This window comes from Rhinolophus hipposideros, assembly GCF_964194185.1.
Source record: "Rhinolophus hipposideros genome assembly, chromosome: 26".
Classification (NCBI taxonomy): Eukaryota; Metazoa; Chordata; class Mammalia; order Chiroptera; family Rhinolophidae; genus Rhinolophus; species Rhinolophus hipposideros.
The window spans coordinates 7,698,265-7,711,809 of record NC_138072.1 but is presented as its reverse complement, the minus strand read 5'-3'; the positions used below and the strand labels follow the sequence as shown (position 1 = coordinate 7,711,809).

At 43.1% G+C, this 13,545-nt stretch overlaps 1 protein-coding gene across 5 annotated transcripts in view; it reads right to left on the bottom strand.

Moving 5' to 3' along the window:
- Positions 1–11,966, bottom strand: part of KCTD3 (potassium channel tetramerization domain containing 3) — a 31,394-nt gene extending 19,428 nt beyond the window's left edge. Inside the window, exons 1-8 of one of the 5 annotated variants that reach the window (XM_081039191.1) lie at positions 11,834–11,966; positions 5,729–5,782; positions 5,430–5,475; positions 3,778–3,851; positions 2,051–2,109; positions 1,693–1,773; positions 792–932; positions 315–405 (exon numbers count right to left, since the gene is read on the bottom strand). In XM_081039191.1, coding sequence (XP_080895317.1) covers positions 315–405; positions 792–932; positions 1,693–1,773; positions 2,051–2,109; positions 3,778–3,851; positions 5,430–5,475; positions 5,729–5,757 — 521 coding nt within the window. In that variant the 5' untranslated portion in view covers positions 5,758–5,782; positions 11,834–11,966. Of the gene's footprint in view, positions 1–314; positions 406–791; positions 933–1,692; positions 1,774–2,050; positions 2,110–3,777; positions 3,852–5,429; positions 5,476–5,728; positions 5,783–11,230; positions 11,430–11,833 lie in introns of those variants that run through there. The other 4 variants (XM_081039190.1, XM_081039189.1, XM_081039192.1 and 1 more) reach the window with 4 other exon arrangements.
- Positions 11,967–13,545: the final 1,579 nt, after the last annotated feature.

Genomic DNA, 13,545 nt, shown 5'->3' with positions numbered 1-13,545 from the left:
TCTATATTTCCCCAAAGAATAATTTAGGAAAACAACTTGCAGGAAAGATCTTGAAGATCTCAATTACATCACAGTTCACATTGTCTGGGAAATAGTTGAGACATAGTAAGGCTACCAGCAATATTTACCAACTTAGCTATGAAAATGAAAGCGAACCGTATCTAATCAAGAGATACAGAAGTGGATAAAATATGCAGGGACACCTTCTGATGATTCAAAGGAACAGCTCTCCAAATTGTAAATATAAAAGTGCAATTATTAAAAACTACCCCCAAGATAAAAAGCGAAGCCAAGCGTGATGAGTGTCACAGTACCTGTAACACACGGCAAAATGGGCATAGGCAGCTACGATCCAGTTGTGATGGCCGGCTACTATCAGCACCTTCCGTGGGTCCACAGGAAACCCTGTGCATTTCAGAAACAAATATTTTATATTTTAAAGCGAGGGCTGGCAAGCTAGGGCCCACGGGCCCATTGCAGTCCTCTCTCTACCTGTTCTGATAAAGTTCTTTTGCAAACCAGCCACACCTGTCTACATTTGCTGCACGGCTGCATGCATGTCATAAAGGCACAGTGGCCGTTCCAAAGAGCCCACACGGAGCTTAAAATATTTCCTATCTGCCAACAGAACGTTACATACTTTCAAATTTAAAAAAATTATATGTTAGGTGAGACTTTAAGATATAAATGATCAATGTGGATTAAGAGAAGTGGCAAAATTACATCTTTAAAAATCATTAAGCTAGTACTAAAAACATGTATTTTTCTTCTACTATTTAATCTTTGCTCACCTAGCCTAACAGTCTCTTCTTCGGTTGCAGGGAGAACAGGCTGGGTACCATTTGCCCGAGCTTCACCCTCTGCAGAGTTTAGTCCATTCCTAAAATCAGCAGAGGATCTAGTCGTGTTGTTTATTTTACGACTAGGAATACCTATACAAGGAAATAAGATAAATTTCTAAGTATACATACAATTTAAAATTTCACGCTGTAACAGAAAAAAGGGCATTTCATCATATTCAACATATATCTTCAAATATAGCAATTTATTGCAAATAATTGAATTACTGTAAAAAACAAACAAAACAAAACAAAAAAACCTCAACAGATTTGTGATATTTATCATGTTATCTATATAATAAATGATTTATCATATCGTACTCCAGTTTTACCTAGTTCTACATAACTGAAATCAACCGTTAATCCACTCAGTCACCAGTCTTCACTTTGTGTAGTTACTATGTATTAAGTACTATACACTGATTTAAACTGATATAGAGCTGAATTGTCCCATTCTTTCAAAAAGACTGACAACCAATGTTCTAACATAGGGGGTGGCAAACTGGGCTGTATCCAGACCCAGCCCAGGGGCTGTTTGTGTAGCTCAAGTTTCCTGACACAGTCAGGAGACTTTCTGGGTTGTGTATGGCGGAGTTGAGTATTGCCACAGACCTTCCAGCTCACAAGCCTATCGGGCCTTTACAGAGAAACTCTGGCACATCCCAGCTATAACATAAACTATGACTAGACTTCTGTTCAAGTTCTCACCATATCAAGTAGATTGATAAATGAGAAAAGCAATGATCAAATACTGGTTCTTCCTTCTTCCTACTTATACAGTTGTATGAACATGCTTGCTTAATGATAAAATTAATTTTTAAAAAGACGAAATCAATCAATCACGCCGCAATACCTGGGGGAGGCAAGTAACCGTGGAAAAGGACACTGCCACAGGACGAGCGCTCCAACTCTTCACATAAGAGAAGCCTTCTTACTAAAAACATTTCAAAGCAAACTTGTCAAGAGTATATGCAAACAGAAAAACAGTACTCCATTTTTATTTTCTCTAGTTAAAGAGGATGGGGGAAAAAAAAGGAAAACATTTAAGTTAAATCAGCTGACAACATCTTTTTACTACAAAAATCCACAAAAAAGCAAGCACTGAACTAGTCCCTCAAAAATTAGGACCCGGCCTAGGACACACATACTTTGGGCAACTTTAATGCACAACGGGTCAAATCATAAAATACAAATATTGAAAGACCTCGTACCTAATGGAGTGATTCCATAAAATTCCGCTTCATGCCTGAGAACATTAATACTCACTCCCCTGCAAAGGAACACACAAATGATGTAACTCACAGCGGCAACGTGGATTACCATCGGAAGCCAAAGGAAAAAGTACTAGGTGCTTCACGTGAACTACATCCCCAGGCTTCAAAACTCACCTTTCTCGTAATACCCTTAACCATTTAAAAAAGTCTTAAAAAAAAAAAAAAAAAGAAAAAAACACTTGCACACCAACAAAAACGTTCTCTTCCTTAAAAACCATTCACATACAGATGAACTGGGCGACTAAATTAGATATTAGGGCTTTCCAGCGGCAACACAAATAAATTATCAAGTACCTAATAAGGCGAACAAGATGGGAAATCGTTCTTTTATGGCATTAATGAATTTTAACTTTTTATCATAATTATTTCTCTATTTAACCTCCCAATTATACTGTAAGCTCCCTGCAAGCATGATCTACTTCTGATTTATTTTTGCACCTCTCACATAAAGCCTAGCACAGCACGTGTATGTAACAGTTATGTAATAAATATTTGTTGAATGAATTAATTCATATAAATGACTCCCTTCTCATCAGAAACCAAGAGTAAAAGCAAAATGGAAAGTAGGGGGGGAAGACCAGCCTTAGGAAATGCTGTTATCCTGATGAGGACGTTACAGTACAGCAGTCTGAAAATAAAATTTTACTCTTTAAGTAAAGTAAGGCAGTAATTTCTAAGAAAAGCAGTCACTAAATACCGATATTTAAACTACCTCTGCCTTTCACTATCCCGTTGTGGAGTATCTCAAGCAGTACATTTAGGCTTTTTAAATCAAATACTCTGGGTCCAAATAATTTGACTTTTATAAAGAAGTAAGTAGTAATATACTTCCCACTTCCAGTCCCAGGCCCAAAACCACACAAACAAAAAGCACCAACAAACCATTTTATTCATTCAATAAATGTCTATTGAGCAGCTACTACGTATGCCTTGTTTTAACACTGGGAATACAGCAGGTAACCAACCAGACAAAAAATAATCTTTGTCTTCAAGGAACTCATATTGTAGTGAATTTAAGCCAAAAATCAGCTACTATTATAAAGAAATAGTTCAAACAATTAGAATTTCCAAAGCTGTATCTACAAAATATTAAGAAATCCTTATTGAAAGTTCACTAGGGATGTCTGAAGTAAAAAAAAAAACAACATACAAATTGCAGTTTGCTGGTTAAGAATTTGGACTTAATTAGTTTAAATGATCATGCATTTATCTACCAGAAAAACATGACCTGAGCCCTACTGTGTGCTAAGCACCAAGTTGGAACCTGAGGGTACACAATAAACAGTGATGGCCTTTTGGAATTTGAGGTCTGCTGGAAGAGAAATTCAAGTGAAGCAAGAGAAATTAAGCTGGGCAGGTTGCAGAAAATCCTTAGCCATTAATCCAATAACATTGTAAGGAGACTAGTAAACGGATTCAATTAAATTATGTTGACTACAGTGTGAAAAATAAATTGGAAGTATGCAAGAACGAAGTCAGGAAAAGTGGTCTGGAAGCTATGGGAGAAGTCGAGAGGAAGAGATGATGGTGGCTTGTATCTATGAGAGTTTAATTCTGAGGAAACTTTCAAGCAAAATAGTCTTTACCTTTGTTTTTTTCCTTCATAAGCTATACCAAAAACGTACCTATCAATAGGAATTTATTTAAAAAGATGCACTTCTTACCTTAAGTCTAGTTCTTTTGTTCGAAGAAAATTTAAAATGGGTGCAAATGCTGCTGGATCTCTGTCAATAAATATCTGTAAAGGATGGATTGCTTTATTTTCAAATTATAAATTCGACTTCTAACTTTACTATCTGTAACACTAACTTAAGAAACAAAGACTGAAGTATTGAAATGCTGTTTTCTTATTCTATTCTTAAATTTTAACGCTGCTAAAACTGAAATGCAGTTACAACTGTGCGTTTAATGTAGTAATGTCTTTTTCTCCCCGAAAAACTATTATTAGATTGATGATATTTTAACATATAGGAAAATGGTACCTAGTCAGTCAGTTCTCTCATTATTGATATCTTCCGTAGACACCAATGGAACATTTTTATCTGAAATAGTCTAGAATCCAATAAATATTTTGAAAATATGATGCATCGAGAGTTCTTATATTGCCTGATTACTTGTTATTGGTGATGGTGATTGAGACTTACATAATTCGTGCTTCATATGTGAATCACTGAACCAGCGTATGTCTACAATACACATAGGGTAATCGAGAAAGGTAAATACTGCATGCTGTTGTTAAAACTGGAAAATCATATTCTCATTAACACTTATACATCCCACTATTTCCATTTCCTCAAGGGCTAGGGGAAAAGGAGGTGGTGACAAAAAAAAACATTGAATAAGGGGTGGGGAGGATAAAATGCTTAAAATTTGAAATACATAACTGATAGCTTTTTACAGAAATGTGTACCAGCACTATTTTGAATCAATTACAAAAGTGCTACCTATAAAATTGAACATCTTTTAAAGCTTATGTAAGGGAATTAGGGGAATGGTAGCAAATAAAACTCCTTTTACTATGATCAATTATGTATACACAATGAGTGGAGTTCTAGTTTCAGAAAGTCTTGCTTTTTTTTTTTATTACAACGAATCAGAAGTGGAAGAAACACCATAGATTTAAGCAGAGATTATTGCTGATGTCTTTTTTATAACCTCACATGGGAATGCCTGCTTTTGCTGCTTTATTTAATCTGCATATCTCACCATAGCAAACAAAACTCTGGTCACTTTGTTGCCTACGAACAGAGCACCAGACATTCACTTTACAATTTATCCACACAGTACTTTTTAAATGGGTGAACCCATTTTTATTTTTGTACTGAAACATAATAGTTCTTTATTTTCCTCATTCCACCATTGTTGTAAGTTCATGAGGTTATTCTCCAATAAATAAATAAAAACAAATAAAAACATAAATAAATGTAGGACTCGACTAATTTGCAACATCTTAAACCATTCTAATCCCACATCAAAGTATTTTATTATTTACATTAATCTATTTACCGTTAGTTTTAATTACTGATTAAAATACATATTTTTCTCCCTTGCCAATGTCACCTTATATCCTAAAATCATGAATATTTAATATCTATATGTAGCATTCCGTGTTTAGAGTTCTCTTATATAGACACTCTCTATGCCTAACCAAAAAATAAAAATAAACTAAGTCGTATGTCATTTTCATTTAGCAGTTATTAAAGTATTTCCTATCTTCTAAGAGTCACTATATAATAAGGAGCATTATAACCATTAATTTTTACACACACACACACACACACACACACACACACACACACACTATTATTATACTCACAGCACCAGTTTCATCTCGAAGGCTTGAAATTCTTCCACTCAGCAAACTAGAAGTTATTAACAATAAGCTAGTTAGTTTTTAAAATCTGAGTATGAATAAATGTCCTAATTCTTTGTGTCAAAGACCAATACAAATGTCATCATTTCTCCAAAGTAAAATATAAACAAAACTATATTTTAAGAGTTAAAGTTTTTGTATTTGAGAAATAAAGTATATTACTTTAACAGACATGGAAAAATGTACTATTTTGATAAATAACAAGTGTATTAAAAATGGAACTAAAGAATTAGATGAAATACCTGGAAAAAAAAGAATCTGGAATCCACATAAGAGTCTGTCTTGAGGTACTAAACCTGCAATTGAAAATTGTCTGGTATTATAAACGAGGACAGGGTTTGAAAATTCCAGTTTTAGTTAACTTGCTCTAATAGGCTGGCCGATGATTTATAAGGTGTTTCAAAGCTATAGCTAGATCAGTTATATTAATTACATTTAATATTTAAAAGTTTTGCTTATTTCAATTCAGAGTTAAGATTACTTACAGAGCTCACAACAAAAATCAAGTAATTAACTCATTGACATACTTCCTAAAACACTACCTTCCAGCATGCCAGTCTGCTGAAGAATCAACAATTTGCCCCTCACACCAAGCCCAAACTTCTCAATAGAGCATTGGAAGTTATCTTCAGGTCCTGTCTCATCTCTCCCACACAAACTGTGCTCTTCTCTAACGAGAGAGAACTTCTCAACATCCCCAAACAATTCATGCTCATTACCATTTCAGTCTCTTTATCCCAGCTAGACAGCTCTTGTCACGTCCTCAGCCAAGTCCCATACAGCTTGATACTGATAAGGCTTTACCTCCTCTTTAACGGTTTTTCCAAAGTCTACCCTATGGTATTTTGAGCTCGCAATAATTACATTGCACATTATGCATTTCACACTTTTTTTTTTTATATGCAGGCTTGCGCCATTGTCAACTGTTGTGTTCATTCATTCAAATACCACTCAGTAAGTAAATGTATACCATTGTTTTGAGGTTAACTGCCATTTGTTCAAGTCTGCTCATTACCACCGATGGAGGGAATTTGACCAAAGCACAGTGTAACAAATGGGGGAGAAAATCAGTAACGGATGTAAAGTGACATGACGGAGAATGTAATCTAGGGCTCATCTAGTGCAGCCCTTATTATCGAAGTATTTTCATGTCCAAACTCATCACACTGTACTATATATTATGTTCCTCTGCTCACATCACCATGTGTCCTCACACAGAAGAGCCTAACAGACCTCTGCTTTCATTCTACATTCTACCATTATAAAATCGTTTTAAAGTAGTCCCTGTGCCCGTTAATCCGACTGAACAAAGGAATCAGTTTATCCAAGAAAAGATGGCAAATTTTCCCACGTGCATTTCTTAGCAGAATCTTAAGAAAAAAATGAGAAACCGATTACAACTAGTCAGAGGAAAATGACTTGGTCAGATAAATAAAAGCAGATCCAGTCAACGATAAACTAAATGAATCACTGTTTTGGAGGCCATCACATGAATCCCATGAGGCCTCCAAAAAAACTTGAATTTTGTTACTTAGAAAATTCTGCTTCAAGTCATATTAGCAATTCAGAAGTTTGGGGTACAGTTAGTAGTCTGGGATTTCTGGGTAAAGGGATCAGACCCTCATTCCTACCTTTTTTCCTCCTCAAATAAGGGGAAGACAGGAGAGGAAAAACCCCAGAACTCTAAAACTGGTTCCAAATATGACTTCATGAAAACAACAGCATTTGAAATTACATGTTGCGGACATACTTCTCTGCAACATGTATTAACACTTTTTCTGTTTTTTTTTTATCTCATACCCACAGTGTGCCAGGGGCCACGTACAGTGTGGTCTCGACAAGAGTACTACTAAAGATCTTAGCATACCCACCATTTATACTCTATGCTACTTGCCTCCTACCAAATTAACTTGGAAGAAATCTAATTTAAATTATTTCTTCAGCAATGTTACTATTCATAATGTGAATAATCCTTGCATTTTCCATTTATTATTTCAAATTCCTTTAACAATACTGTAAGGATGGTACTATTGTCACGTTATAGTTTAGGAAACTAAGCACTAAAAAATAATTTGCTCAGAGTTGCTGACCTAGAGGTAAAGCCTGGGAACTGGAACCCATCTGTCTGACTCCAAAGTTCTTTGTCTCTGAGTCTGCCACTGGCTGGTGCCAGAGCTCTCTCACGAGGTCTCAAATCATACTCTAATAAAATTCATCACAGATTGAGTCATACTGGGTTTCTTTCACTTCATTGGTTTCTTTTTGTAAATAATAAACATTAATTCTAAATTAAGCTTGATCTTCTCTAGTTTATAAATCATCCCCAAAGTGTGAAATAAATCATAAAACTTGGTAATTTCTTAATTCCACTTTTGTATCTCTCTTCTCTTGACATTAAAAAAAAATGGGGGGGTGACCTTACCTATAGCATATGCTTCTCTGTTCAAATAAATTCTCCTTTTGGGTTTTACTCTGTCATTTCGGGACCAACTTCAATTCTGTGCTTCAGACGTTTCTCTCCGAGTGGCAATTCCTCCACTTAATGACAGTCACATAGGATTTTATTTTACAATGACTTAAGTGACTGCGTTAATCTGTGATTTGCACGATACAGATGACTTCTTGATCCCTCTGTGCTCTAAAATGCTGCAAGAGTCTATGATTTAAAGGAACTCCAGAAACGCTCATTGTTGGATCTTCTGTTTTCTAGAGGCTATGTCATTACTTATACATTGTTTGACCCTAGCAATTCTAAAGTTTGTCTTTATTTCTCATTTCTATGTTAATGACTTTCATCTGTCTTCTAAACAGTTTGATCTAACACGGTATCTGTTTTGCATTCTTGCTTAATACCACTATTTTAGAAGATGATCAAGTTTTGTAAGTAATGAAACTAAAAAAAAAAAAGTTCCAGCTCCAAGATAGTTGCCTCAAGTATCCATCATATGATTTAATAATTTAAACTGAATTCAGCAGTCATTAACAAGAGATCACTATTTAGCCACCCGCTTTCAACACACAGTGAATAACAGTACTGTTTGATTTTTATCATAATACAGTATGTCCTTTGGAATGCCTGGAAAGAAATACGCCAGCAACCAACAGCCGTTAAGAAACCAGCATAGGGATTTGAGATGCCTACAGTGCTACTCCAGTATGAATGCAGACTGGAGGCGGTCCTCCCAGCACTGAGTATCCCACTCTTGCATTTCTAAATTGCCAAACCTGCAGTATCTTCATGTGATTTTAGGAGAAGTATCCATTTCTTACACTAAATCTTACACATGTATCTTCCCTTCTGTAAGATCATTATCTACACAGTGGCACTAACGTAATTTATTAAACTACTAAATGGTTTTATTTGGAGGATGAGGGGAAAGAAAGAGCAGGGGAAAAAAACAGTTTCTTGTGTTAAATTCTCCTGGACACGTAGAAAACTTAAATGTTTAAGTTAAAACTATACATTTTTTATCACTACGGCTCACACTGTTGCTGTTTTGCATTAAAAAAAATATTTAAAAGTCAGCCATTCTCAAGCACAGCACAATACAGTGTATTCACAAAATATTTTATTGTTCCATCTCCACCAACCCTAAAACTCAACTACTTCTGCCTTTGAAGAGAGTTGGCAAACTCCCATTTCTGACGAATGACTCATAAGCCACAGTAAATTCACACACCAAAAAAGTTGTTTTCCCCCCAAAAAAGCTTAATAAAAGGCACAGAAGAGAGGAAGGCCATAAAGAACAGAGGAGTTTTCCATCTGTTTACCAAGAGCGCACCATACGGTGTGTCAATATCCAAAGCTTCCTGGAACCAACTCCGTAAAGTGCAAAGTCTGGACACATTGTTCTAGGAGATAAGCTGATCCCTCAAAGCCATGCACCAAGAAACTCTGAAAATAAATCCACTGCACTTGCTCCAATGAAATTGTTCGAGACTGCAAACAGCCCTTCATGAGGTGTGGAGAGAACACTGCAATTTCTTGCCCAGGCAAAGGGACATCTTGTTGACCCAAGAAAAAGGGCGGCTGGGCTGTTTCATCTACAACGGCCAAACCACGAGGCCAGGCTTCTCCAAAATAAATTCCTCAAATATACTGTAAGGTAAGGCATGGAAGGCTACGGAACGTTCCTCCTAGCCAGACACCTTATAGGTGAGGAGCAGAGGTCGGCATTCTAGGAGGCAGCAGCTCCGCGAGGAGGAGATTCCAAGAGGCTCTCGAGCCCGTCCCTTCTCTGACCGGATAGCACCAAGTGTGGATTCGCCGACAATGCCGCCAGGAGGGCCCCGTGTCCCCAGCCCGGCTCCACCCTGTACTCCTCCACGTTCCCAGGACACCGGGTCGGGTCGCCGTCGACCCCGCTGGAGACCGCCCGCCGCATCCGGCTCTGGGCCCTGCCCCGCGGACTCACCTGGGCCCCCAAATTCACCAGCCCCCACGACTCACCTGGTCCCCCACATTCAGCAGCCCCCCGACTCACCTGGGCCCCCACATTCAGCAGCCCCCCGACTCACCTGGGCCCCCACATTCAGCAGCCCCCCGACTCACCTGGGCCCCCACATTCAGCAGCCCCCCTACTCACCTGGTCCCCCACATTCAGCAGCCCCCCGACTCACCTGGTCCCCCACATTCAGCAGCCCCGCCTACTCACCTGGGCCCCCACATTCAGCAGCCCCCCGACTCACCTGGTCCCCCACATTCAGCAGCCCCCCGACTCACCTGGTCCCCCACATTCAGCAGCCCCCCGACTCACCTGGGCCCCCACATTCAGCAGCCCCCCGACTCACCTGGTCCCCCACATTCAGCAGCCCCCCGACTCACCTGGTCCCCCACATTCAGCAGCCCCGCCTACTCACCTGGGCCCCCACATTCAGCAGCCCCCCGACTCACCTGGTCCCCCACATTCAGCAGCCCCCCGACTCACCTGGTCCCCCACATTCAGCAGCCCCCCGGCTCACCTGGGCCCCCACATTCAGCAGCCCCCCGGCTCACCTGGGCCCCCACATTCAGCAGCCCCCCGACTCACCTGGGCCCCCACATTCAGCAGCCCCCCGGCTCACCTGGGCCCCCACATTCAGCAGCCCCCCGACTCACCTGGGCCCCCACATTCAGCAGCCCCCCGACTCACCTGGGCCCCCACATTCAGCAGCCCCCCGACTCACCTGGGCCCCCACATTCAGCAGCCCCCCGGCTCACCTGGGCCCCCACATTCAGCAGCCCCCCGGCTCACCTGGGCCCCCACATTCAGCAGCCCCCCGGCTCACCTGGGCCCCCACATTCAGCAGCCCCCCGGCTCACCTGGGCCCCCACATTCAGCAGCCCCCCGACTCACCTGGGCCCCCACATTCAGCAGCCCCCCGGCTCACCTGGGCCCCCACATTCAGCAGCCCCCCGGCTCACCTGGGCCCCCACATTCAGCAGCCCCCCGGCTCACCTGGGCCCCCACATTCAGCAGCCCCCCGGCTCACCTGGGCCCCCACATTCAGCAGCCCCCCGGCTCACCTGGGCCCCCACATTCAGCAGCCCCCCGGCTCACCTGGGCCCCCACATTCAGCAGCCCCCCGACTCACCTGGGCCCCCACATTCAGCAGCCCCCCGGCTCACCTGGGCCCCCACATTCAGCAGCCCCCCGACTCACCTGGGCCCCCACATTCAGCAGCCCCCCGGCTCACCTGGGCCCCCACATTCAGCAGCCCCCCGGCTCACCTGGGCCCCCACATTCAGCAGCCCCCCGGCTCACCTGGTCCCCCCCACGTTCAGCTGCACGATCTCACCGCTGCCGGCCGCCGCCGCGGCGAAGCTGCCGCAGTGCCCTCCCGCCATGTCCCGCGGATCGGGGCGCGCACGCCGCCCCCCCGTCCCCGGCCCGGGCCGCGGAGCCCGCGGAGCCCGCGGCGGGAGGTGCGCGGAGCCTCCCCACCTTCCCGGCGGCCGGGCGGGGCCCTGTGGCGTCCGCCTCCTGCCCCCCCGCTCCGGCGGCCCGGGAGGGCGGCCCAGCCTCCACGTCTCCGGCCACTAGGCCGCCGGGCCGCCCGGGCCTCTGCTGGGCGCTCGGCAGCCGCCGCCACGGACGCCACCGCCGCCACCGCCGCCACCGCCTCCGCGGCTCGGGAGGAGGGGCCGCCGCGCTCGGGAGGAGGGGCCGCCGCTGGGGACAAACTTCCTCCGCGCTCGCCCTTCGCCCGCCAGTGCCACCAAGGGGCAGGAAGGAGAGGCTGGGAGGAGCTTCCCGTCCCCGCGCGGCCGGCGCCGCGGGAGGCCGGGGAGCGTGCGCGGGGCGCCGCGGGCTCGGACGGGATGCCCGCGCTCTTCTCCTCCCTGTCCCTTCCCTCTGACACCTAACCTTGGCTGGCACCAGGGGTGACAGCTCCGGAACGAGGGCAAGTCTGGGCAACTGTCCTCCGCACCTCTGCCGTCTCCCTTCTCCTCCACGGGCACGTGGGAGAGACCACGGACGCTGCCCACAGCTAGAAGTTGATGCGTACGTGGAAATGCTGCACCTGCAGTGAAAAAGTGGGGGTTTTAGAATGTGGTACGGTGACCTCGGCAAGCGCGTCACTGTACCCTCTTCACTGCTGTTCCCGAGCCAGGCTTCCATGTCCCCCCAAGTGCACGGAAGCCAACACTATGGCATGGACTTTTGAGCAGAGAAAGGAGCTCTGTTTTCCAGCCTGGCAGCAGGACCGGAGGCTCAGGCGTGTCTTCCCGACCCAGGATTTGTCCCTCCAAAAAGTTTCACACGAATATGTACAGCAGCGTTGTTTGCAATGGCCCTAAGGCGGGAACCAGCCAACTCTTCATCATCGGGTGAAGAAATAAATGCATTCTTTACATGGCAATACTGAGCAATAAAAAGGAATGAACTGCTTGTACACAGAGAAAACAGGGTGTCAAAATAACTATACTAAGTATAGGACCCAAACAAACAAACAACAACAACAACAAGAGTATGTAGTGTGAGATTCTATTATATAAAATTCTAGAAAATCTAAGCCATTCCTGAGTCATAGAAAGCAGATATGTCCGTGATTTTCTCAGGGGTGAGACATGGAAAGTTATGGAAAGGGAACTCCAGAGGAGCAACAGGAAACTTTTCAGGAGATGGATATGTTAGTGAGCTTGATTGTGATGATTGTTTTCTGGATGTATATGTTTCCCGAGACTTACCAAATTGTATACTTTAGGTAAGTATACTTTATCGTATTTTAATTATGCCTCAATACATTGCCAAACATAATGCTTCCTCATACATCCTGCAATGCTTTCGCCATCTGGGTAATTCCTGGAAATATTATTGAGCCGCTCTCACATTCCTCAATTTGTTTACTGCCGTTTTTCTTTCTTTCCTCCTATGAGCCACAGGAAACTGATTATTAGGGACTGCATCACCTGGGGGTCCTTGTCCTCTGTCCTCCAATTGGTGTCAGCCAATGGGAGGTACTAGCAAGAGAGTCAGGACCCAGGGACAGTGGTCAGGGCATTTATTGTCCCCTGCTCCTGTGCAGTTCTGGAAATGCCTGTGTTCTTCTGTGTCTGACTTCATGTAACACACCCCGCTTGCAGAGTCTAGTTCTGATTGGGCTCCTGCAGACCATGTCTGCCCCTAAGAAAGGGAAAATGGCTTCCTGTTGTTCCTAGTCGTTTGTGGATACTTTAAATCTGCCCTCCCGGCCACACCTCTCCCACACCTAAGGTAAAACAAAACTTTCTCAGCAGTATACTCCTAATAATGATAATATAAGCTGCTAAGATTTCCCAGGTCCACAATAGAGATAAAGTTCACATTACTGGACACAGCTATTTCAATTCTCCTTTCTTTCTCTTCTTATTTCTAGACCAGTCCTTGGTAAACTATGGCCCATAGGCCCAATCTGACTCACCACCTTTGTAAATAAAGTTTTATGGGAACAGACTTTTGTTGAAACGGCCACTCCTCTGTGTACGTGCCTGTTTGTACTACAGTGACAGAGGTGAGTAGTCATGACAGAAATCAATAACCTGTGAAGTAAAAAAATAAGTGCTTATCTGGCCTTTATAGAAAATGTTGGTCAGCTA